Source organism: Callithrix jacchus, chromosome 11 (genome assembly GCF_049354715.1).
Source record: "Callithrix jacchus isolate 240 chromosome 11, calJac240_pri, whole genome shotgun sequence".
NCBI lineage: Eukaryota > Metazoa > Chordata > Mammalia > Primates > Cebidae > Callithrix > Callithrix jacchus.
Window position 1 is genome coordinate 89,471,088 of NC_133512.1, and position 26,266 is coordinate 89,497,353.

The 26,266-nt window shown below is 44.8% G+C and overlaps 1 protein-coding gene and 1 long non-coding RNA gene across 8 annotated transcripts in view; one reads left to right on the top strand and one right to left on the bottom strand.

Annotated features, from left to right (window-relative positions):
• Nucleotides 1-10,719: 10,719 nt before the first annotated feature.
• Nucleotides 10,720-11,489, bottom strand: LOC144578400 (uncharacterized). Its single transcript, XR_013524105.1, has 2 exons — nucleotides 10,999-11,489; nucleotides 10,720-10,884 (listed from the first exon to the last, which is right to left on the bottom strand). It is a non-coding gene; the product is annotated as an uncharacterized LOC144578400 (long non-coding RNA).
• Nucleotides 11,490-11,969: 480 nt separating this feature from the next.
• The window catches only part of ESYT2 (extended synaptotagmin 2), a 104,499-nt gene continuing 90,202 nt past the window's right edge, over nucleotides 11,970-26,266 (top strand). For all 7 annotated transcript variants that reach the window (XM_078343298.1, XM_078343294.1, XM_078343295.1 and 4 more), the window contains exon 1: nucleotides 11,970-12,394. Coding sequence is in view for 6 of the 7 variants with exons in the window: in XM_078343294.1 (XP_078199420.1) it covers nucleotides 12,065-12,394 (330 nt within the window). In the remaining variant the exon portion in view is untranslated. The remainder of the gene's footprint in view (nucleotides 12,395-26,266) is intronic.

Here is a 26,266-nt window from a genome sequence, read left to right on the forward strand (position 1 = left end):
AAGCCTTCCTTTTGTTCCCAAACTGATAGCTGTAATTCACGTGCTTGCTTTGTTTAATATAAAACATAGATCCACTGAGCTGGAGAAGAATGCATGATTGACCTTCCCTCCACTCCTTTCTTTCCACATATAAAACATGGATTCACACTGACTGGTGCCTCACGGGAATGTAACCACTGCCTCCCTGCCTACCTTCTCTCCTTTTTGTTTCCTTTTTTCTTCCCCTCCTATGTGCACATTCCCTTTTAAATATTAAAGTTCCCAAAACCCTCTTTGGAAAAAGCAGAAGACACAAATCCTACTGTAACTTGAGTCTCTTTTTCTCTGGCATGTCTTCAACCTCAGCAAAATAAACCTCTAAATCTACTGAGATAAGCCTCTGTCATGTTTTGGTTGATAATTTACGGCTTAAACATAAAAGCCAATCTTGGCCGGGCATGGTGGCTCACACCTGAAATCCCAGAACTTTGGGAGGCCAAGATGGGTGGATTACTTAAGGTCAGGAGTTTGTGACCAGCCTGGCCAACATGGCAAAACCCTGTCTCTACTAAAAATACAAAAAAAAAAAAAAATTAGCTGGTCATTGTGGCGGGCAGATCACCTGAGGTTGGGAGTTCAAGACAATCCTGGCCAACATGGAGAAACCTCGTCTCTACTGAAAATACAAAATTAGCCAGGTGTGGTGGTGCATGCCTGTAATCCCAGCTACTTGGAAGGCTGAGGCAGGAGAATCACTTGAACATGGGAGGTGGAGGTTGCAGTGAGCCGAGATTGCACCATTGCACTCCAGCCTGGACAACAAGAGTGAAGCTCTGTCTCAAAAAAAAAAGAGAGAGAGAGAGGAAAGGAAGGCAGGAAAGGTGATGTCTGTGACAGCGATCATTTGTTTGGTGACTGGTCCAAGCAAGGCACAAAACCCCGTGCTAGCCATCTGGCAATTTGCTTAATTCTCATGCCATAGTGTATGAGAAGATTGCAGGCCAGAAAGGCTAGTCAGCTTGCCCTCGGTCACTCAGAAAGGCAGGTGGACAGGCTGATGCTAAAGCCCACCTTCCTAACTAGGAGGTCACACTATGTCAGCTGAGGAAAGGGTGACGCTAGAAGAGCTTCCTACTCTTTGTTGAACTTGAGGTTGAATGTGAAGAATAAAACTGCCAGGCACAGGATCTGGAAATATCACACACACTACGTGGATGCCCCAGGCCTGGCTCTTAAGGTCCACTTCCTGAGCTTTCACCTGCAGTCACACAAGCTCCTGCCAGAGGACCTCCAAATTATACCTGAAGTCGGCCCCTTTTTTCCCACTCCAGCAGATGGCGCCATCTAAACTGTGAAACTCACGTCACCCCCACTTTTATGGCACTTTCTCATTGGCAAATAGAGCAACCTAGAGTTTCCAAAACACGCCGCATCCACAGAGCTTTGCGACGCTATCTTCTTTTTCACTGCTCCACCATACCTTCAGAATAAATGGATTCATGGCTACAGAAGGACCTAAAACAATTATTTTCTGAATAGCTCATTTCCCAATCAGTTTCATTCTATCTTACAATATTTCTTCTGTCATTTTTATTTATTCCATAGGTGACATATGGAGTTCATTTGATGACCTGGGAACAGACAGAATGCTAGCGATAGAAAATTAAATAAAATACTATCGAGGTCCGGGCGCGGTAGCTCACACCTGTAATCCCAGCACTTTGGAAGGCTGAGGCGGGCGAATCCCCTGAGGTCAAGAGTTTGAGACTAGCCTGACCAACATGGTGAAACCTTGTCTCTACCAAAAAAACAAAAAATAGCTGGGCATGGTAACACACGCCTGTAATCCCAGCTACTCCGGAGGCTGAGTGAGGCAGGAGTGACTAATTTTTCTGTTTTTCCTAGAGACAGAGTTTCCTGGCCATGTTAGCCAGGCTGGTCTTAAACTCCTGACCTTGAGTGATCCACCTACCTGCCTTGGCCTCACAAAGTGCTGGGATTACAGTCATGAGCACCACGCCCAGCCAAAACCATTTTTTCTTAATTTCTGATTTTTTCATAGACAGTGTCTCACTTTGTTGTCTGGGCTGGTCTCAATCCTCCCACCTCAGCCTTCGAAAGTGCTGGGATTGCGCCTGGCCAAAAGCCATCTTGTTTCACAATAAGCAATTTTTTTTTTTTTAAGATGGGGTTTCACCATGATGGCCAGGCTGGTTTTGAACTCCTGACCTCAGGTGATCCACCCACCTCGGCCTCCCAAAGTGCTGGGATTACAGGGGTGAGCCACCACACCCGGCCAATAATCAACTTTGTTACAAAAGTCAACCACCTCTGGGTAAGGTGGCTCACACCTATAATCCCAGCACTTTGGGAAGCTGAGGTGGGAGGATTGCTTAAGCTCAAGAATTCAAGACCAGCCTGGGTGACATAGTAAGACCAGTCTCCACTAATAACTTTTTTTTTTCAATTAGCCTGGTGTGGTGAGATGTGCCTGTAGTTCCAGCTACTCAGGATGAGGCCAGAGGATCAATCCAAGAGATTGAGGTTGAGGCTGCACTCCAGCCTGGGTGACAAAGTGAGACCCTATCTCTAAAAAAAAACAAAAAAAAGCCGGGCGCGGTGGCTCATGCCTGTAATCCCAGCACTTTGGGAGGCTAAGGCAGGTGCATCACAAGGTCAAGAGATCAAGACCATCCTAGTCAACATGGTGAAACTCCGTCTCTACTAAAAATACAAAAAGTTAGCTGGGCATGGGGTGGCGTGCACCTGTAATCCCAACTACTCGGGAGGCTGAGGCAGGAGAATTGCCTGAACCCAGGAGGCGGAGGTTGCGGTGAGCCGAGATGGCGCCATTGCACTCCAGCCTGGGTAACAAGAGTGAAACTCCAACTCAAAAAAAAAAAAAAAAAGCAACCATCTTCCTGTCCCATCCTCTTTAGGTTCTGCAGCCACGTGTATAGTATTACATTTACATAATGTCTGTATGTACCATACTGCACAAAGCCCACCTACAGTGTCAACACAGCAAGATAATTACACAAAGTGGCAGAATCTGGAACTGGCCTAACACTGGCAGTAGAGTCCAGGTACCCGAGTCCATAACCCCAATGGCTTCTCAGTGCTTTGTGAATTTGGGCAATTTGTTTTACTACATTGTATTTCCATTTCCTCTTCTGTAGATCAACTGTGAAGATTAAATGAGTAATTATGTAAAGTATCCAGCATGGTGCTTAGCACTAAGCACTCAGTAAATGTTATTTATATGGTTGGGATGTTGTGGCCCTGCCCAAATCCATGTTGAATTGCAATCCGCAGTGCTGGAGGTGGGGCCTGGTGGGCCATGACTGGCTCACAGGGCGGTTTCTCATGAATTGTTCAGCACCATCCCCTTGGTACTGTGTCATGATAGTACGTTCTTGTGAAACCTGGTTGTTTAAGTGTGTGGCTCCGTCCCCCTCTCTCTAGGACCTGCTCCTCCTGACACATAGGATGTCTGCTCTCACTCTTCCTTCTGCTGTGATTGGAAGCTCCCTGAGGCCTCCCAGAAGTGGAATCTGCCAGGCTTCCTGTACAGCCTGAGGAACTGTGAGCCAATTAAACCTGTTTTCTTTCTCTGAGACAGAGTCTTGCTCTGTTGCCCAGGCTGGAATGCAGTGGAGCGATCTCCACTCACTGCAACCTCTCGGGTTCAAGTGATTCTCCTGCCTCAGCCTCCTGAGTAGCTGGGATTACAGGTGTGCATCACCACCCCTGGCTAATTTTTGTATTTTTAGTAGAGGTGGGGTTTCACCATGTTGGTCAGGCTGCTCTCGAACTCCTGACCTCGTGATCTGCCCTCCTCAGTCTCTCAAAGTCCTGGGATTACAGTGAGCCACCACACCTGGTCAAACCTCTTTTCTTTATGTTACCCAATCTCAGGTATTTCTTTATAGCCATGTGAGACTGGACTAATACAGTTATTAATAATTTTATTACTATAGTGATTATATATTACCTGAATTATACGCATTTAGGAAACATGAAAATGTGTGGAATGACAAAATTATAACCCTGCTTTATAAATTTATAAGTTACCCACTATTACACAAAAATCGTAATTGGAGTACTTTTCAGAATTTCAGAGGGCCAGCCAATGCTCCTCTCTTCTCTTTAACAATTATGAGCTTGTGCAGGCAGAAGTCTCCCCTGTGGTCCATGCTTTTGATAGTCCCCTCCTCCTTGAGGGTGGGCAGAACCTGTGAATGCGATGGGCTGTCACTCCTGTGATTAGGCTACTAATCAGTTGGCTTTGAATTAGTCAAAAGGGAGATGATCCTGGTGGGCCTGACCTTAGAACACATGGGCTGTCTTGGAAGAAGACGAAGCAAACCACTATGTTGCGAGAGGCCTGTGGAGGAGCTGCATGGAAGGCCAGGAGTCAGCACAAAATGGGACCTCAGTTCTACAGTCCTGTAGGAAACTAAACTCTGCCAGTGCACTGAGAGGATCCTGAGCTCCACATGAGAACAAGCTCAGCCAGCACCTTGACTTTACCTTAGAAGACCCAAGTAGAGGACCCAGCTAAGCCATGCAAAATATCTCCATTATTCATAAGAACTAAAATGGAGCTTGTGACTTGACATATGGCTTTGGTTCAGGACTCTAACATGTACCATCAAATTCAAACTTCCCCCAAGAATATTGGGGATCCCCCTCATATGCACAGGGCTGCCTCTGGGGCTCCTGAGGACAAGCAGCTCCAAAGAGACAAGCCCAAAGAAGCACAGCTGTATTCAGTAGATAAGGTGATCACAGTGACGGACACAAGGTATAGAGATGACTGCTTAGGGGGAAGAAGACACCACAAAAACCTTCCCAGAGGTGGACAACCACAAATTGGACTTTGAAATATGAATAGCAGTTCACCTTCAGGACAAGAAGAACGGTCCAGGCACAGAGATGGTGTATTCTTTTTGTGTCAATGTAAAGAAATACCTGAGACTGGGTAATTTATAAAATAAAGAGGTTTAATTGGCTTCAGTTTCTGCAGGCTGTACAAGCATGGTGCCAGCATCTGCTTGGCTTCTGGTGAGACCTCAGGTAACTTTTACTCATGGCAGAAGGTGCAGTGGGAGCAGGCATGTCACACAGTGAGAGAGGGAGCAAGAGAGAGAAGGGGGAGGTCCTAGACTCTTTCAAACAACTTGATCTCATGTGAATTAACTGAGCTAAACTCACTCATCACCAAGGGAATGGTGCAAAAGCATTCACGAGGAATCTGCCCCCATAATGTAATTACCTCCCACCAGACCCCCCTCCAACATTGGGAATCATAGTTCAAAATGAGATTTGGAGAGGACAAACATCCAAACCATATCCAATGGTTTGAGAATAATCGGCAGAATGACACCACATAGGAAAGTGGCTGGAATTGCAGCCAGACAAATCCAGTCACATTTTAAAAAGCTCTGTCACACTAAGGAGCTTTAACTTTATGCCTCCAGAAAAGGAAATATTTTATAAGCAGTGAAGAGATTCAATCAAATATGCATTTTAATTGGCTATTTGATGGAAATATGGGCTTTAAAAATAATTTTTGAAATAATAGAGAACATATGCAAGTATAAAAAGCTCCCTTGTCTCTGGCTGGGCTTGGTGGGTTACACCTGTAATCCCAGGACTTTGGGAGGTCAAGGTGGGAGGATTGCCTGAACCCAGGGGTACAAGACCAGCTGGGGCAACACAGCAAAACCCCATCTTTTTTTGGTTGAGATGGAGTTTCACTCTTATTGCCCAGGCTGGAGTGCAATCGCTAGATCTTCACTCACCACAACCTCTGCCTCCCAGGTTCAAGCAATTCTCCTGCCTCAGCTTCCTACGTAGCTGGGATTACAGGTATGTATTAGCATACCCAACTAATTTTGAATTTTTAGTAGACATGGGGTTTCACTATGTTGGTCAGTCTGGTCTCAAACTCCTGACCTCAGGTGATCCACCCACCTTGGCCTCCCAAAGTCCTGGGATTAAAGGTGTGAGCTACCGTGACAAAATACTACATCAAAAAACAAAAAAACAAAAAAACTCCCTTATCTCTATCGCCCAGATTCCCACTGCTAGCCTCACACATTGCTCCACTTTTCTCTATCAGCTAGCTACACACGTCATTTTTTTTTTCTGAATCATTTGAGAAAGAGCTTCAAGTATGATTATTCATCACTTCCTATCTTAGTCCATTTTGTGCTGCTATAACGAAGTACCTGAGATACGGTAATTCATAAAGAACAGAAATTTATTTCTTACAGTTCTGGAGGGTGGGAAATCCAAGATCAAGACACCAACAGGTTTGATGCCTGGTGAGGGTTCCTCTGCTTCCAAGACAGCCCGTTGTTGGTGAGGGAGGAATGCTGAGTGCTCACCTGGCCAGAAGCTTCTTCTAGAAGGTCACTACCTCCATCCACAGGGAGGAGCCCTCATGGCCTTTTTACCTCACTGCCTCACCTCATACCATCACACCAACCACTAAGTTTCTTTTTTCTTGTTTATTGAGATAGGGTCTTGCTCTGTGGCCCAGACTGGAGTGCAGTGACATGACCAGAGCTCATTGCAGCCTTGATCTCCTGGGTTTAAGTGATTCTCCCACCTCAGCCTCCTGAATAGCTGGGACTACAGGCACATGCCACCATGCCAAGATAATTTTTAAATTTTTTTGTAGAGATGAGGTCCTACTCTGTTGCCCAGGTTGGTCTTGAATTCCTGGAGTCAAGCAATCCTCCTGCCTCAGCCTCTCAAAGTGCTGGGATTACAGGTGAGCTACCACACTTGGCCTTGGCCATTCAGTGTCAACATGTGAATTTTGGAAGGGACACATTAAAACCACAGCATCCCAAATGCTCTAAAAATAAGGATCACCTCCACTACACAACCTTCCCAATGGAGAAATCAGTATCGATACAATACATTGTCCAACCCATAGTCCCCACCCAAGCTTCACCAACTGTGCCCACACTACTTTTCCCATGTCTGGGACCTCCCAATAACATACATTGCATGGAGTTATGTCTCTTCAGTCTTGTATGATCTCAAATAGTTCTTAGTCTTTCTTTGTCTCTTATGACAAATTTATTTATTTATTTGTGGTTTCCCTCTGTCACTCAGGCTAGAGTGCAGTGGTGCAATCATAGCTTACTGCAGCCTTAAATTCCTCAGCTCAAGCAATCCTCTTGCCTCAGCCTCCTTAGTAGCTGGGACTACAGGCTGGTGCCACCATGCCAGGACAATTTTAAGATTTTTTTTAATAAAGATGGAATCTTACTATGTTGCCCAGGCTGATCTTGAACTCCCAGCCTCAAGCTATCCTCCTGCCTTGGCCTCCCAAAGTGTAAGCCACTGTTCCTGGCTCATGACAGTAATAAAAAAAAACAGAATGGCCTTCCTTCTGGGTCTGATATTCCCTCAGGCTAGATTGAGGCTGTGGTATCTGGCAGAAGAGTGTCAGACATGCTGCTGTGGTCTTCTCAGCACACTGCATGAGGATTCAGTTTCAGTTTTTCTCCATCGATGACAGGTACCTCATTACCTGGCCACGCTGGTGTCTGCTGGTGTTTCCCACCAGAAAGTCTGAATATCCTCTTTGTAACTTGTAAGCATCTTGAAGAAAGGTGCTCACTGTCACTCCTCCTCAAATCTCCACCTACCACCCTGAGCCTCCATTTATAGCTCACTCCAGAACCTCACTACAGTCATTGATAAATGGTTATTTCAATTTTCATAATTCCTTCTCCATTTATGAGTTCATATTCTATGAAAACGAGCTTCCCCTTCTATTATTTTCCCTGCATTCATCACTGGTTTGTTAATATACATCATCAGTATGGATTCCACTCATGGGTTTCTATTTTGCTCACTCAGTGGTAACATGCCAGTATCATTGGTTCTGGGTTACCACTGCATCCAGATGCTCAGCAACAGAACTATGTTACATGCAAACTTTCTGTGCCACCAAAGAAGTAGCACTTGAATATAAACTTCCTCAGCAAGGCAACTTACTTCTATAGAAGGGTGTGTCTCACAAATGGAGTGAGTACACGACTACACAAGGGAGGGGAAGGGGTTCCTATTCCTGATGCAGGTAGCCCCTACTGCTGTGTCATTCCCCTATTGACTAGGGTTAGACCACACAGTCTAAGCAAATTCCAGTTGGCTACTTTAAAAAGAGCAGGGGTACAAGCCAGAGTGGCAGGGTGGGTAGTGTCGGTAACCCCCCATATAGGCACTGAGGAATGAACTAAGCAGAACCCTGGCACAGTTAGGGCTTGAGGAATATCTCACTTCATAGTGTTACTACTCAGCTTTTTCCTTTTATAATCATATATTAGTTTATAGAAATAGGGCTTGACGAATCCCTTTATATAATCCTCTACATATAATCATATAATAGTTGATAGTATGAGTGCCTAAAGAATATTTCCCTACATATATACCTATAATTATATCTTAGTTCATAATCAGAGGAATGCCTAGAATGGACACAGTACAGGGCATGAATTAAGGAATAAGCACCTTATGATCGAAGGAATGCCTAGAGCATACACAGTGCAGAGCATGATTCAAGGGAAAAACAGTTATACCAGGACAAGAATCCGTGGCCCAGGCGGCAGCATTCAACATCATAAAGATACCCACTGTATGGCAGGCTTGGGGCAAGAGCCACTCCTCCTGATAAAGGATCTGTAGGACCTTGCTCCAGTTCTTGTGGAAGGCTGCCCTCAGATCGGCAATCCACCTTAGTGACTATGAACTTTATCAGCTCTTGCCACTGTGCGGCTCAAAAACATCTTCCCATAGAACCTATTGGAAGCTGCCAGAAGGTGGCGGTAACCTTGACAGCTCTGTCACTGCTATGTGACTTAAAGCATCCTCCTATAAATCTTCTTCGAAGTAGTTTGCCCGTAGATAGAAGTATTGCACACTGCACCCTCTTCACTGTGTATGGCCCACCTTCAAGCCTCGGTGACCTAATGGGGGTGGACCCCTTACTGCAAACGGCTCTTGCCTTCATGGGAATGGGCCCCTTGCTGTGCACTGTCCACCTCCTGGCCTAGGTGACCTAATGGGGTTGGACCCCATGTTTTATTGCTCACGACCCTATCACTATCCTTAAAGATAACTTCACTCACTGCCCTGCCCCAACCTATACACAATAAATACTCATGCTTCTGGACATTCAGGGCCTTGCTTGACTCCACTCATCGGTGGCATGGCCCCGCAAGCCCAGCTGCATTTTCTTTGTACTTCTGTGTCCTGTCTCTTTATTTCTCGGATCCTGCGTCTCAGCACAGCATAAGGCTCACCCCACGACCCTGTGGGGCCCTCAGCCCTACAGGTAGTTTGGCGGGAAGGACATTTAGGGAACAGGTCGGAACAGACAACCAGAGCAGGTGACTGGAAATGAGGCAGGACAGAGAATGGGACCAGGGGAACTGATGTGAACTACTGATTAGAACTGGTGGAAAGGTTGTTTACTGAAACTACAAGGAAGTTAAACTTTAAAATGGAGAATTAAAGAATGAGAGATGAACATATTGACATACTGAATCTTAGAAGAGAAACTTGGAGTTCACTATATCTAACAACTAGAAAATGTGTGTTTATATGCACATATATCTACATACATGTGCACACACATGGAACTATCTTTATATCTATATATACATAATTTTAAAAATCAGTTCACATTAACACTTCCAGTTCTAATCCAATACTTCAGTGTTCTTCTTAGCCTTCCCTCTTCCATATTTCTACCTTCTCCAACAGCAAGAAACCTGGCTTTCACCGTCCCCACTATATTTAATTTGCTGGTATAACCTCCAAAAGGAAGCGGTGCAGAGCACGTTCTCCCACACGCCACAATGAGACGTATTTAAGATACTGGGGAGGATTCAAAAGCAGGAAGAGTTGAACTTAAGCAGAAGGTAGCACTTTCCTCTGAAACCAGAAAGACTAGAACTTTGCAGTTGTGCACGGGAGCACTCGGAATGACACTCCAGAGAAAGCAGCACTTTTCCTTGTCTACAGACTTTTTCTTGTCTACAACAATGAAAGGATGGAGGGGTCATGAAAGGTCACAGGAGGCTGAGGGGTATATTATTAGCAAAAATCTAAGAGACAAGCAGAACCCACAGTTAAACTGACACGAGATTGAGCTGCGACAGGGCCTTAGGCGCTGCTTTCTGAAGGCACTAACAACAGGGAGGGGCCGGAAGCCCCAGGCTCACACAGAGGGAAGCTGAGGACACTCGGGGATGACTGGTAGGCAACACGGGAACTTCTCTTCAATCTAGTTTACATTGTTGGGTCAACCACTGGATGTCACATGGTACAGGATTTTTTATGAGGCTTATATTTAAGCAAGTCTCTGTAGGATGTGATCCTACAACTTTCCAGCAGAGGAAAGTTGCAAAAGGGCTCACGTTCCCTTTCTGTGTCAACAAGGCAATTATTTGCTTTTGTGTTGAGACTTAGTTTTGAATGAAAGGTGGTGTTAGGAGCATTAACCAGTTACATATTCACAATCAACATAATTTGGTGCTGTGGCAAACCTGGGACTGTGAAGAGTAAGAAAAGGGAAACCACTCCCATCCCTTGCCTGGGGTTTCCTGCCCTTGCCTGGAGTTGAGTGTTTTACGTATGTGACATAATCTCCACAGACATATGCATACAAAATTATGCAGGCACAGGAACGAGGGGAGAGAGACTCCTATGTAAAGGTGACCCTGCTTCGGGGTGTTTATTCATTCAGTTATTCATTCAGTGCCCTACTTTGTTACAAATTCACTAAAGATGTCCTTGGAATTCACTGAATATGCTCAAAAACAGTCAAGAAGGATGTTCTTTGCTGCTGCTTGGCTTGAAGTTTCCTTGAAAAGACTATAAAACAAATACAATTAACTCGATTGAATTCACTGAAAAATAAGTGATCGATTTTGTGTTTCTGACTTAACTGAAAAATGATCTCAGAAAGAAACCACAGGCAAGGCCTACCTCGGTCGTCTGAAACAGCTATTAATAGCTGGCCACAATATTAACACCTTTGGCAAAGCCTCGTGGTGCCCGGGGTGGAGGTCCCGAGGGTCAACGGCGCTCCTGCGCGCTTGCGGTTGTCTTCGCCTGGCTCTACCAGAACTCCTCATGGAGGGCTTTTGTGATTCAAGGCATCTTAAGTGCCAACTGAATTGTGTGAGAGTGGCCGGGCTCACGACGGAGTCGTTAGTGTTGAAAGCCCTGACGAGCAGGGCAGGGAGGGCCGCAGAGGCAGCGTTCTCCCGCCGGAACGCCTGGTAACAACATCATCCCGCGAGACTCTGCGAGAGCCACAACCTTGCACACAAACTAAGCAACCTCACCCCGAAAACACCAACGACTCCCGCCAACAACGCCCGTCCGCCTCCGGCAGGTGGGGCCCACGTCACCGTCCTCGTGGCCGCGGAGTTACCGCAAACGGGGCCGCCGCACTCTCATCCTCCCGCCACCCCGGCTGCGCTCGGCGACCGCGCCCCCGCGCCCCCTGCCGTGCCCACCCTCACGCCTGCCAGCTGCTCCCAGAGGCGGTCGGCCTTTGGGTTTGACGACGGCAACTTCCCGAGCTTTGGAGAGCGCAGCCACACACCCGGGAGCCGCCTCGGGAGTCCCTAGACGGGGCACAACAGAAAACCCCAACCGCCCGCGGGCCCTGAGGCCACCGGGGAGTGCGGCGGGTGTCCAGTGGGTCTCGAAAGCGACCCCCGCTTCTCTCCGCAGCCCGTAAACAGCGCCCCGCCCGCTGACGTCGTGCGCCTGCCTCGCCCACTCCAGGAGTCGTCGGCCCGGCCCACGGCCCGCCTCGCGCGATGACGTACACAGACCCCGCCCACTCCTGGTGGCACGCCCAGCTCCAAGCCTACGCCGCGCCCGCCCCGCGTGATGACGTCACAGTCCTGGGCGGAGGCGGGCGTGCGGCGGAGCTGCGTCCCCTCAGAGGGGCGCTGGCGCGGAGCTGAACTGCCCGGTATCCGCGCGAGCACCCAGCCCGCCTCGGCCGGGAGGGCGGCGCGGCACGGACGGCGGGGCGATGAGCGGCGCCCGGGGTGAGGGCCCGGAGGCCGGTGCCGACGGGGCTGGGGGCCGCGCGGCGCCTGAGAACCCCGGGGGCGTGCTGAGCGTGGAGCTGCCAGGGCTGCTGGCGCAGCTGGCGCGGAGTTTCGCGCTGCTGCTGCCCGTGTACGCGCTGGGCTACCTGGGGCTCAGCTTCAGCTGGGTGCTGCTGGCGCTCGCGCTGCTCGCCTGGTGCCGCCGCAGCCGCGGCCTCAAGGCCCTGCGCCTGTGCCGCGCGCTGGCGCTGCTGGAGGACGAGGAGCGCGTCGTACGCCTGGGGGTGCGCGCCTGCGACCTGCCCGCCTGGGTGAGTGCAGATCCCGGCCCGCCCTGACCCCTGACCCCTGACCCCAGCCCCCAGCCCCGGGCCGCGATCCCCTACGTCCTGGCAGGCGCTCCCCTCCCGGCGACCTGCCCGCCTGGGTGGGTGTAGACCCCGGCCCAGTCCGGGGCCCCTATTCCCCACCCAACCCGGTGCAGGCAGGCGCCCCCTCCCGCCTGGGCGAATGCACACCCCAGCCCAGCCCCGGCCCTCGGGCCAGTTCCCGCGACCTGCCGATCTGCGTGAGTGTGCGGACCCCGCCCCGGTCCCCAGCCCCGGCCCCGACTCCGACTCCCAGCCTGCGGGTGCAGGCGCTCCACTCCCCGCGACTTGCCCTCTTCGGTGAGTGCAGACCCCAGCCCCTCCGCGGGGTCTGCCAACCTGTCCAACTGGGGCTGTCGCCCGCCGCTCTCGCCCGAGTCCTGAGCGCTTGGTGCCGTCCCGCGGTCCGAGTTGCGTCCCCCGGTCTGCCTCCCCACTTGCCCAGGCTCCGGGTCCGGGGCGCGTCTGCCCTCGCGAGGCCTCCCCTCGCCGTCCCGCGCATCTTCCCGAGACCTCTCCTCACAAAGCCCTCTTCCCTCTCCCAGCCCGCAGACCCCGCGGCAGGTACCCGGCATGGCGCCCCCTCTTCGGCCGCGACCCTGCCCAGAGCGTGCGCTTCTTCTTGGTTCCTTCCACGGGGTCTCCTTAGGGTCCTGAGCGCCAGTTCGGCTATCGGAGCGCCCAGGGCGATTCTCGTGCCGGTTCCTAACGCCCCGCGAGCCTGGACAAGCTCCGGTGGCTTCAGCTTTTCCTTCTCTGTTTTAATAAAATGTAATGACAGCTGGTGGGGGAGAAGTTAACTTTTTCTTCTAGCCAGAGAAAACTCACTCATGTCATGGTTGTTTCTGACGCAGTTCATGGGCAGTGAGTAACTCACGAAAGAGGTGGAGATAATAGATAATTGTTTCACTTTTTTGCAAGTGTAATTGTGAGACTGAGCATTTTTATACATGGTTCACCCGAATCCAGCGTGAATCTGTGTGTGCGTGGCAGGAACCTTGGAAGAGTTGCAGTAATAGCGAGAATCATAGTAGTATTTTATTTTTAACTCCGGCAGTTCTCTACCTCATGTATTTATGGACTACAGACACGAAGAGTTGGCTTCGTATTTTTTTTTCTTGTCATTCCCTAATTCTTAGCCATAACTTGGCGTCACAGCTTCACATTGCAAGAAACGTGATTTTAATGATGCTTCCATTAGGCTTAATGTAAACTTTGGGGTGAAGGTGGCCAGTAATGGGTGTCGTAAGGGTCATTATTTTCCCTTAGAGGAGAAAAGGTCCCTGTTTCCAGTCAGGAGACACATGAGAAGTGAGGCATGACACAATGGCAATCAATCATTAGAAAGGAGGCGTGCCCACGACAAGAAGATAGTAGGTGCTGCTTTGTGACGACAGATTCCAATTGGAGTAAGAATATTAACAGTAAGGGGCTTGGGAATTTACATTTCTGCCCATGCGTGGTGAGCGTGTGGGACAGTAGTATTTCGAGAACCAAAGTAACTGGCATGGTACAGCTTTTAGCTAGCAGCAAGAAAAACCCGAGGGGCCTGTAGAAAACAGGAAGTTTGAAGAACCAAGGTGGGAAAAACCAAGAATAGAAGAGGTGCACTTTGCAAATGCAAAAGGACCTTAATTAAAGTGGCGTTTTGTGTCTATATTACACTCAAATACGTAATATTTGAAAGTAGCTAAAAACGGAGTCCATTACCATCCATTACCACAACAGCAGTGTAATCAGTGCTGAAATTTGCAGGAAGTGATGATGCTGATTTTCATGGATACTTGGTTTATTGGCTAATATCAAATTTGCTTGTAAAAATCTTTGTGGGCCGGGCGGCGCGGTGGCTCACTCCTGTAATCCCAGCACTTTGGGAGGCCGAGGCGGGCAGATCACGAGGTCAAGACATCGAAACCATCCTGGCCAACATGGTGAAACCCCGTCTCTACTAAAAAATACAAAAATTAACTGGGCGTGGTGGCATGTGCCTGTAGTCCCAGCTACTCTGGAGGCTAAGGCAGGAGAATTGCTTGACCCAGGAGGCGGAGGTTGCCACTGCACTCCAGCCTGGTGCCTGGCGACAGAGCAAGACTCTGTTTAAAAAAAAAAAAATCTTTGTGAAATAGACTATTTTCTCATGATAAATTAACAGATGCAGTTGCTGCCCTATTGAAGAACTGAAAATCTTTTTTTAAAACAATACAAAAGTAATTTAGCCAGAGAATCTTCTCGAGTTTTTTATCTGTGTGACTTCAGCTGATGAATCATAGTGTTCATCTCATGAAGAATTTATATTTTCTTGTTGCCCAGGCTGGAGTACAATGGTATGATCTCAGCTCACTGCAGCCTCTGCCTCCCAGGTTCAGGTGATTAACCTGACTCAGCCTCCTGAGTAGCTGGGATTACAGGCACGTACCACCAAGCCTAGCTAATTTTTTGTATTTTTAGTAGAGAGGGGGTTTCTCCATGTTGACCAGGATGGTCTCGATCTCTTGACCTCGTGATCCCCCCTGCCTCGGCCTCCCAAAGTGCTGGGATTACAGGCTTGAGCCACCGCGCCTGGCCAATTTTTGGATTTTTAGTAGAGACAGGGTTTTGTCATATTGGCCAGGCTGGTCTCGGACTCCTGACATTGTGATCTCCTCTCCTTGGCCTCCCAAAGTGCTGGGATTATAGGCGTGAGCCATTGTGCCCAGCTGTTTTCATTTTTCTAAAAATGAGTTCTTACCATGTTGTTCAGGCTTATCTCAAGCTTCTGGCCTCAAGGGATCCTCCCACTTAGACTTTCTAAAGTGCTGGGATTACAAGTGTGAGCCACCATGCCTGGCCAATTTTACTGGTTCTTTGATTTTTACTATACATATATAGATTCTTGGGGTTCCTGAACTTTGGGCTGGTGTTTTGCCTTGAACGGGATGTGTTTGTACATCCCAAAGACTGTATTCGTAGCAGAGTGGAAACATAGGAAAGCATGAATTAATGAGATACTAATTTCCTAACCTCACCTTTGGATACAGTCACTGGCAGCTTTTCTTCTTTTTTCTGAGTAAAAACTTCCGCTGGATATGGAAATGAGATAGAGTATTAATACTTTCAGAAAAATTATATACTGTTTTATGTTGAGACTATTAGGATATGAAAAATGGCTCTCACTTAACTGTGATAATTCTGTAGGAGTTTGGTCCTGCAGCTTTAATATAAACAGTATTATTAGTCTTCACTTGTTTTCCCATAAACTGTTATGTTCCAGCCGTTGAGGTGAAAGGCTTGACAGGCCGGATGAATTGAGGACAAGGCTTTTTGTTAAGTGTCTACCCTGTGTTAATGGGCCCTGGACAATTGGACTACTCTGGGTGAAGGAAGAGAAGATTTTTTTCTTATTTATTTTTCTTTTCTTTTCTTTTCAAGACCTAGTCTCACTCTGTCACCCAGGCTGGAGTGTAGTGGCATGATCTCGGCTCATGGGTTCAAGCAATTCTCCTGCCTCAGCTTCCCAAGTAGCTGGGATGCAGGTGCCTGTCGCCATGCCTGGCTAATTTTTGTGTTTTTAGTAGAGACAGGGTTTCACCATGTTGGCTAGGCTGTTCTCGAACTCCTGACCTCAGGTGATCCACAGCCTTGGATTCCCAGAGTGCTGGGATTACAGATGTGAGCCACCCAGCATTTTTGTTTTTGTTTTTTTAAGAGAGGAAGTTTTCGATATATTCCCCAGAATTTATCGAACTTGAACGATATTCTCCTTGAACTCTTTCAAGAATATATTCCCCTTGAACTCTTGGGCTCAAGCCGTCCTTCTATGTGAGCCTCCTAAGTAGCTGGGATTACAGGTGCATGCCACCATGCTCAGGGCTGTGCAGAAGATTCTTGAAAAGTTTTTATAGGAATAAATAAGGGCAATTTATCATTGCTGTTTTTATTTATTTTAAAATATTAGATCTTGATAGGATAATGTCTGACTGTATCCTCCTTTTACTGTTGCCAATAAATGCTGATTCTATGGCTGCAAGTAAAAACCCAAACCTGTCATGGATAATACTACTTAACTGTTCTGACAGTTGGTCTCTTATTACCCTCATACTTGGATTCTTGAGAATTAAAGCATATTAGCTTCCTTGGTTATGTTGTTCTGTACTTTGGTATACAAACTTTCTCTGGGGAGAGCTTTCTTCCCATTACCTTTCTGGGAAGTTCAGGAGAATTCAACTCTAGCCAAAATAGTCTAAGAACCAAATGAATAAAAGAAAATAATGCACTGTGGTCTCATGTAAAGAAAGGGCAAATATTTATTTTTTATTGTCACTTAATCATTGACTTAATACTTTAGTAAAATGTTGTGAAGACTTAATTGAAAATAGTTGGCACAGCTAATTCAGGAGCCACAATTTAGCTATTTTAAACGAGTGCCACTTTAGCACCTGAATCCCAGAGTGATCATGTGGTTTGAGGAAATGCCAGAGTCGTCATCATAGACACTGCCCTGCGTTTCGGACGGAGATGCTGCTGTGGGTTTCTTGTTTACACCCACGCTGTGGCTGCATCACAAAGGGGAGAGGATGTGAGCTTGCTTCAGTTCTGTGGTCTCAGTGCTTCATTCAGTTAGAACATTAATGCCCCAGGATGGTTACAGATAAAGTAGTAAATATCTGGTTTTTAGTTTCAGCTAAAAAATAGATTTAAATTCAGGATATATGCATCCATCAGCCTGTATGTGGTAGATTTAGTAAACCTTCTATTTAAGATTAATACTATCTTCATTCTACATTTAAAGATGGGAGGATATAGAGCTAGGACTGAAATACAGTATTTTTTTTTTTTTTGAGATGGAGTTTCGCTCTTGTTACCCAGGCTGGAGTGCAATGGCACGATCTCGGCTCACCGCAACCTCTGCCTCCTGGGTTCAGGCAATTCTCCTGCCTCAGCCTCCTGAGTAGCTGGGATTACAGGCACACACCACCATACCCAGCTAATTTTTTTGTGTGTTTTTAGTAGAGACTGGGTTTCACAATATTGACCAGAATGCTCTCGATCTCTTGACCTCATGATCCACCTGCCTCGGCCTCCCAAAGTGCTGGGATTACAGGCGTGAGCCACCACGACCGGCCTGAAATATAGTTTATATGAATATATACACTTGAAACATAAAATATTTTGTAAGTATGTATTCGTAAATATAAATTTCCATTCTGTGAAGATCAGTTATGAAATAGTGTTGTTGTTAGACCTAATGGACCTGTGATCTTTTCTGTAGGTTTTCATGATTTCCACATTGGTCACAGCTTTTAACCTTGAAGTAGACATTGTGAATGTATTAAAGGCCATCAAATTTTATGCTTTAATTGAGTGAATTGACTAGTATATGAATTATATCTCAATAGCACTGTTAAAAAATATAAACATTGCGTTTATTTTAATAATGGATTTTAATAAAAGGGAGTCAATTATAGTGCAAAGTGAGTTGTACCTTTGCTGACATAATTCTAGCTAAAATGGTGAAAAGTTTTAAGAAATATTGTTCTAACTTCAGTTTGGGGGCATTTACATTTTAAGGGATCTTTAATGAAAGTGTTCCGTATATGAATAAAAAAACTGGGTAAATAATTTTTAACTTAAACCTGATACTACTTTATTTATTTATTTATTTATTTTCTGAGCTGGAGTCTCACTGTTTTACCCAGGCTGGCCTCAAACTCCTGGGCTCAAGGGATCCTCCTGCTTTAGCCTCCTGAGTAGCTGGGACTACAGGTGTGAGCCTTTGTACCCAGCTCTAATATTACTTTATTTTTTAATTTTATAAGTCTATTTGAATATTTTTAATACTTGTAGTAGAGCTGAGGTCTTGCTATGTTGCCCAACCTGGTCTCAAGCTTCTGGGCTCAAGCGATTCTCCTATCTCTGCACTTCCAAAGTGCTCTGATTACAGGTGTGAGCCACCACATCCAGCCTATAATATTACTTTAAGCACTGACACTATACTATGTTGGCTTAAACAAATACCAATTTTAATTGCATAACAATAGAAATTATGCTTCAAAAATATGGAAAACCTAAGTCTGTTTTTCTGTGAGTTATTCCAAACTCTTAACTCTGATTCAAAGTGTCAGTATATAATCGTCACATATGTTTGAGTAGTTTAGCTTATGGATTGGTTTGTTTCCTGTTAGGTACATTCTATTAGAGCGTGTTTTTATCATATATTATATAATACATAACATTGTAGTATTTTGTGGTTTCTTGCATTTTGTTATGGTTTGGCAAGTCATTATCTTTGTCAGTTTTCATGACAATTCTGTCTCAGAGGAATTTGATTTTTTCATTTAAAGGTTTCAGGACCCACTATATGCAGAGTATTGTGCCAACAAAAGTGTAAGAAGTCATCCTGTTTTCATATTTACACTCTTCTCAGAGTAGTTAGAGCAGGCATCTGGGAGGCGGGCTGTGGCAATGGCCCCAGTATCACGGTGGTTCAGAAAAAAGGAGCAGGGAGGGCTTGCTGGTAAGTAAGGGGGTATGTTATACAGTTACGGACATGTTAGGGAAGGGCTTGTATTTCTATCCAACAGCATGGCCTTATGTTCAATGGCAACAGCGAAATACAGAGTGCATGAGGTGGAAATCATGGGCACGTTCTGTGGGTTGGAAGCATCAGAGCCTTGTGAGGGGCCGTGTAAAGGAGGGTTGCAAAGGTGGATTTCTGAGCTGTCTCATCTGGAGGGAACTCCATGGAAGTTCTGATAGGGTTGTAACTCCTCCATCTTGTAGGAGGCTGCACTGAGCTTGTGACTTACTCTGGGCCCAGCAGTAAGGAATGGAAGTGTTCCCACTAGACCGCAGCCCAGGTCCTCAGGAATGAGGAGTAGAAGTGCTCCTTCTGGATGGCTGGCCCAGGCCCTCAGGGCAGTTCTAATCTATATGGTGTGAGGACTTGGGCATGAATACCATTATGCTTTTAAGGAAGAGTTTGGACTTAATAAGGGGTGAAAGCAGATCTAAGCTTGTGAAATCAGGAAAGGAAAGCTACTGTGTAATACAGTATAGTTCTGTTCTTGCTGTAGCTACCAGAAAACTCATAGCCAAAATTATTGCTGGGTTGTTGGGCCCTGTACTACTGTAATAGCTGGGAGTACTGATTGCACCTCTCTTCAAATAGACGATCATCTTTTACTCTCAATGATCTTATTGTGCCTTGAACACTGAGTCACCTCATGTTCTTTTGGAATTGGGTGGGGCATAGTTCTTACATAGATGGTGAATATGTTGGTAGTTGTCTTTTGCATGGGATCATTTTTCCATAAAGCATGTTTTATTTATGGAGGTTTTTCCCGAGTCTTTCTCCTTGTCACTGATTTTTTTCTTCATTTATTTTTCTTAACTGTTTTTAAAGTTCTGTAATGTTTGTTAAAGCAAACTATTTATTTTTCTGAATTTTTCCTGGATCACATTTTAAGAAACTAGCCCAATTTATATGTAAGGATTAAAAATGAGTCTTTATGAATTTATGAACATTTATTAGGAATTTGCTATGTTCTAGGTGCTATGTTCCAGGTACTGTGCTAGGTGCTGGTGACACAAAATATGTGTCAGACAAGGCCTTAAACTCAGAAATTTGCTAACTGGCAATAACACAACAAATCTGTTTAATCCTAGCTTTAGTCATAGTATGAATTGGTGGGTTTTTTTTAAAAAAATTGTTTTTATTTATTATTGACACAAGGTCTTGCTCTGTTGTCCAGACTGGAGTGCAGGTGGCACAATCATGGCTTACTGCAACCTCAAACTACTGGGCTCAGTTACCCCTCCCAGGTCAGTCTTCCCAGTAGTTTGGACTACAGACATGCACCACCACGCCTCGCTAATTTTTTAAAATTTTTTATAGAGAGGGTGTCTTGCCAAGTTACCCAGGCTGGTCTTGAACTCCTGGGCTCAAGCGATCCTCTGGCCTGTACCTCCCAAAGGTCTGGGAATACAGGTGTGAGCCATTGCACCTGGCTATTGTTATTTTTTAACTGATAAAAGTATTATTTTTATTGTGTTCAGCCTGTTTTGAAAATGTATGCATTGTGGAATATGCTAAATCAAGCTAATTAACATGGTATTATGTCACATGCTTAACCATTTTTTGTGGTGGAACACTAGAAAATCTCAGTGATTTTTCAAGAATATATTACATTGTTGCTAACTATTAGTTACAGTGTTGTACCATAAATCTCTTGAACTTACTCCTCATATTTGAAATGTTCTATCTTTTAGCTAATATCTCTAGACTCTCCTCCATTCTTTTAGTAAAAGTAATACATACTCATTTTTTTTATTTTTTATTTTTTATTTTTTTTTAAAGATAAAAGCAGTAGTGCATTTAAAGCAGAGTGGAGTGTAGATTATATTTTGTTATTGAATTAGGTGGCAGAGGATTGTGAGATTTGCTTGTGTGTTTGTTTCTTTGTGACAGAGTCTTGCTTTTTTACCCAGGCTGGAATGCGGTGGCTCAGTCTTGGCTCACGGCAACCTCTGCCTCCTGGGTTCAAGTGACTCTCCTGCCTTAGCCTCCTGGCCTCCCGAGCAGCTGGGATTAAAGTGCACATCACCACACTGAGCTATATTTTTTGGTGTTGTTGTTCAGAGGAATGTATTGAGTAGAGGTGAGGAACTAGGATGTTGAAAAGTAAAGAAAGGAGAGAAGGAGAGGAAGAAAGAGGAAGAAAAAGAGGGAGAGAGAACAGGAATATTGCTTCATTCTAAAAATGGGTATTAATAATGGCTGATCAATATTTTGTGTATTTAAAATGGAGAACTCTATAAATATTTATTGAGTTTACTTGTTCCAGATCTGAGTTGAAGTCCTGGACATCCTTATTAATTTTCTGTCTCGTTGAGTCTAAATCTCGTTATGGGTCTTATGTATCTGGGTATTAAGATCTCTTATTGTTGCATTGATCCTTTTACCACTGTATCTTTGTTGCTTTGAAATCTATTTTATCAAATGTGAGAATTGCAACTCCTGCTTTTTGTTTATTTATTTATTTTTGCTCTCCATTTGGTTGGTAAATTTTTCTCCAACCCTTTGTTTTGAGTCTTTGTGTATCTTTGGATATACCGTTAGGTTTTGGCTGTATCTTTTGATTGGGGGATTTAGTCGATTTAAATTTAGGGTTACTGCCATTTGAGGTTAACTGGTTATTTTATCCATTCGTTGATGTAAATTCTTCTTTATGTTGATGCTCTTTACTTTTTGGTATATTTTTAGAAAGGCTCATACTGGTTGTTCCTTTCTATGTGTAATGCTTCTTTCAGAAGTTCTTGTAAAGCAGGCCTGGTGGTAATAAAATCTCTGAGTACTTGCTTGTTCATAAAAGATTTTATTTTTCCTTCAATTGTGAAGCTTAGTTTGGCAGGATATGAGATTCTAGGCTGAAAGTTCTGTTCTTTAAGTATGTTGAATATTGGCCCCCACTCTCTTCTGGCTTGTAGGGTTTCCACTGAGAGATCTGCTGTAAGTCTAATAGGACTTTATGGGTAACCTGGCCTTTCTCTCTGGCTGCCCTTAGTATTTTCTCCTTCGTTTCGATCCTGATGAATCTGATTATGTGCCTTGGGGTTGCTCTTCTTGAGGAATATCTTTGTAGTGTTCTCTGTATTACCTGGGGTTGAATAGTGTCCTGCTTTGCTAGATTGGGAAAATTTTCCTGGATAATATCCTGAAACGTATTTTCCAGCTTGGATTCATTCTCTCCAGAGATTTACAAATTGAATAGGGTTTAATGGATTATAGCAGTGTCTAGATCAAAGTATCAATACATGGCTGGGCGCAGGGATTCACCCCTGTAATCCCAGCACTTTGGGAGGTTGAGGCAGGCAGATCAGGAGGTCAGGAGTTTGAGACCAGCCTGGCCAACATGGTGATAACCCATCTCTACTAAAAATACAAAAATTAGCCAGGTGTGGTTGCGCACACCTGTAATCCTAGCTACTTGGGAGGCTGAGGCAAGAGAATCACTTGAACCAGGAGGCAGTGGTTGCAGTGATCTGAGACTGTGCCATTGCACTCCAGCCTGGGCGACAGAACAAAAAAAGAAAAGAATCCCTTTCTAACATTAAAAAAAAAAAAAAAAAAAGGAAGGAAGGGGGGCAGGAGGGACAGAGGGAGGGACGGAGGGACGGTGGGAGGGAGGGGAAAGTAGCCATACAAAGTAAGAAGCACAATGCATATGCTCTTGTGTATCCACAGCAGCAGTGTCCTTTTGGGTAACAACTTTAGTTTTGTGCCTGGTGACTGCATACTAGAATTAGTGAATAACCATACGAACAGCAGCTGTGGAAATACTAATATGATGGTTTTCATTACACATTCTTTATGACTTGTAACATTGTCGTTGAAACAGCTTGATTCTTTTTTAAAATTTGTTCAGTTACATAGTGACATCTCCTTTTATCTTTCTATTTTTAATGTACGTGCAGTTGTATTTTTTTTTATTTCTTAGCTTATTGCTAGACAGGTTTTAAAAACCTAATTTTTCTGATTTGAGAAGAAAGCATGCTCATTGAAGAATAAGCTTTGGAGAAGAAGGAAGAGGAGAAAAGTCACCTGAAATTCTACTAACTGGTGATCACCATTAGCAACATTTGTGAATTTTGCCCATCTTTTAGTGACATGTTTGGATGTATATGTGTGTGTATAGTATCCTCCTTTCTTAAATGCTATATTATGGATATTATGTTATTCTTCAGTAATAGAGTTTGACTATTGCAGTATCATCTGTCTTATGGAACTACCAGGCTTTATTTAAATGATGTCTGATAGACATTTGAAAAACTAGATTGTTAGATATTAAATGATGAGAAGAGATAAAAACAGAATTTGAGATATTTAATTTCCTACTCTTTTTAAGTTATGAAAACTTATTTACTTGAGCTATTTATTAGATTTGTGCCTAGGATATATGAATTATTTTTTAACTCATTAGACTGGCGTGTTAATTTTATAAGCAAAAGTCTGGCCATGGAAGGCAGTGTTTGTTTTTGCATGGTATGATATTAAAAGACAGAAGATTTGTCCCCATGACTTTTTATCTGAATAACCTTTGGAAGAAAACATTCCCTCCATAATGAGTCACAGATTCAGATGGCTTTTCTTCCCTGTGCTGTGTTGGTATATTAAAGTTTGTTAACAGTTACATTAACTGCAATGGTTCCGTGTAGTACAATCGAATGATGGCTACTTTGAGGTTCCTGAGGTGACTCGCTGAATTGGTTTGTCCTTGCCTGGACGTGACCAGTCATGTGGCCGGTGGCCATTTGAGTGGGCTGCCTTCATCCCTGTGGGGTGTTCTGAGGCGTGGCTGCTGGTGTCTGGTTAACTTTGAGGCTCCCACCATCTCTGCAGAGCCCACAGCTCGGCCCCTAGCTCTGGTGTGTGTGGGTTCCCCCCGAGACCCACCCCTTTCTAACACCCTGCCCTTGGGTGAGTCAGGCACAGCTCTTTAACCTTGTTTCCTATTCGGTTTCATGGGGGTTGAGCCTGACTCTGTGCTGTGGTTATGAGGCTGGAATGGGGAGAAGCCAGTGAACATACTGGACATGGGCGGACGGCGGGCAATGAGACATGTCCTTAGGTCAGCCATCTGAGTTACAGGCCCGAAGATGCACAGCTGTGACCGATGCTCCCCTTGCAGGCAAGTCCTGGTGTGGCCTTTGCTACCTCCCTCCCCCACTTCTGCTGAAATGGAACAGATGAGCCCTGGGGTTTTTCTTTGTTTCTGTTCCACTGTGGTTTGTTTATGTTGTTGCTAAGAATTTATCTACCATAATGCTTTGTTATTATTAACACTTGCAAGTATGTATGCCTTAAAATTTCACTTTCTCTCACTTTTTCTCTGTATATTCCTAAAATAACATCCAAGGAGCTTACATTGTCACTCCTCTTCCTTGCCTTGATTCGCTCTGTGTCTTCCTCCTTAAAACAAAAATTGTTCCAAGGGCATGGCTCATCCTTCTTGGCTCCACTTCCAGGAGACACCCTGATGCCATAGATAATGATAGTTAATTTTACATTTTGTACATATTATAACATTTAATTATTCTAATATTCATTAACTTCCTTGTGCGAATAAGTGCTGGTTAGGGACTAAAAAGTGGGGATTTGAAAGTGCACATCGTATTTCAGGGTCAGTTGTAATTGTTTAATTTTAACATGTATCATGTGGAGTTGTTTCCTTCTGTTTATGTCTGAGGGATTGATATGTTTTAAGTTTCCCAGAGTAAGGTAGATCTGTAGAAATTAAATCCAGTGACAAGGGAGGAGAACATTATCTGACTTGCTTTAAGCCAGAAATATTATACTGGAGTATATATTAACTGCTAGTTTTTGGTTATGGTGCTCACATTTCAAGACCCAGTATCAAATTGCTAAAATTATTAATCTGAATGATACTTTTATCTTCTTTTTCTTATGAAATTTCGTTACATATATTTTAAAGCATTTAGGTTAATCTGTAAACCAAAAGTATCTGAAACAAGTCTCAATTAATTTAGTATTTCATTTTGCCAGGGTTAATGTGCCCAAGGTGGTTGACCTGTAAGTTTTAGGGAGACAAGGTATCAATCAATACATGTAAGCTGTACATTGGTTTAGAAATGTGGGACAACTGGAAGCCGGTCTGTGGCGGGGCACTCCAGATCATAGCTGGACTCAAAGATTTTTCTGATTGGCAGTTGGTTGAGTTGCTATCTAGAGACCTGGAATCAATAGAAAGGAATGTCTGGGTTACCTTGTGGAGGCCAAGGTTTCATTGTACAGATGAAGCCTGCTACCTGCTTCCTTTCAGAGGAAGAATGTTTCCTGTCAGACTTGGAGTCTGTTGTGTCAGTCTTAAGGTCTGTGTTGATGGTAATGGTAATGAGGTGGGTCTGATGCTCCCCCCACATCATGGCCTAAAGTAGTTTTACAGGTTAACTTTACAATGCGCCTGGCAGAGAGGAGGGGCTGTTCAGTTAGTTGGGGGCTTAGAATTTTATTTTTGGTTTTACTTCTTACCCAATTGGTAAGTTGTTATATAAAGCTGATGTTGACATTCATACACAATCAGAAGCGAAGAGCCTACTGAGATCATTAACTTATTTCATTTGTGTTACAAGCCTTTAAATGGCTACTAAGTGCATAAGTAAAATTTGTTAACAGTGTCTACCTTAATAACTGAGTGCTGGAATTTTGAAACCGAAACCCCAAACATAATCCAATACAAAGTAACAATACTATTCCTACTTATTCCTCCCCGGTTCCTCCCCGCACATATAAAGATCTTGGAATTTATCCAAGAATCATTTCACTTAATAACGAATGGTGTTAGATGTTAACGTCATTCCTGGAGCAGTAGGGAAATGACATGGTCAGTCTAGCTCTGTGTTGGGGCCACTGTGACAAAGTGCCATAAACTTGGTGGCTTCAAACAACATACTTACCTTCTAATAGTTCTGGAGGCCAGAAGTCCAAAATCAATCCCTCTGGGCTAGAATGAAGGGCTGGGCAGTTTGTGCACTCTGGAGGCTCCGGGGAGAAGCTTTTCCTGCTTTTCTAGCTTCTCAGCCTGCCACATTCCAGGGCTGCTGCAGGCCCTTCTCCCTTCAGAGCCGGCAGCTGCTTCCAGCCTCATAGGGCCTTTCTGCTTTCTGTTTTGTCAAACCTCTGTTCCTCCCTATTTTCTTTCTTTTCCGTATACAAGGGTCGAGGCTGCAGTGAGCTGTTTGCACCCAGGCTGGAGTGCAGTTGTGTGATCATAGCTCACTGCAGTCTTGATCTCCTGGACTCAAGCACCCCTTCCACTT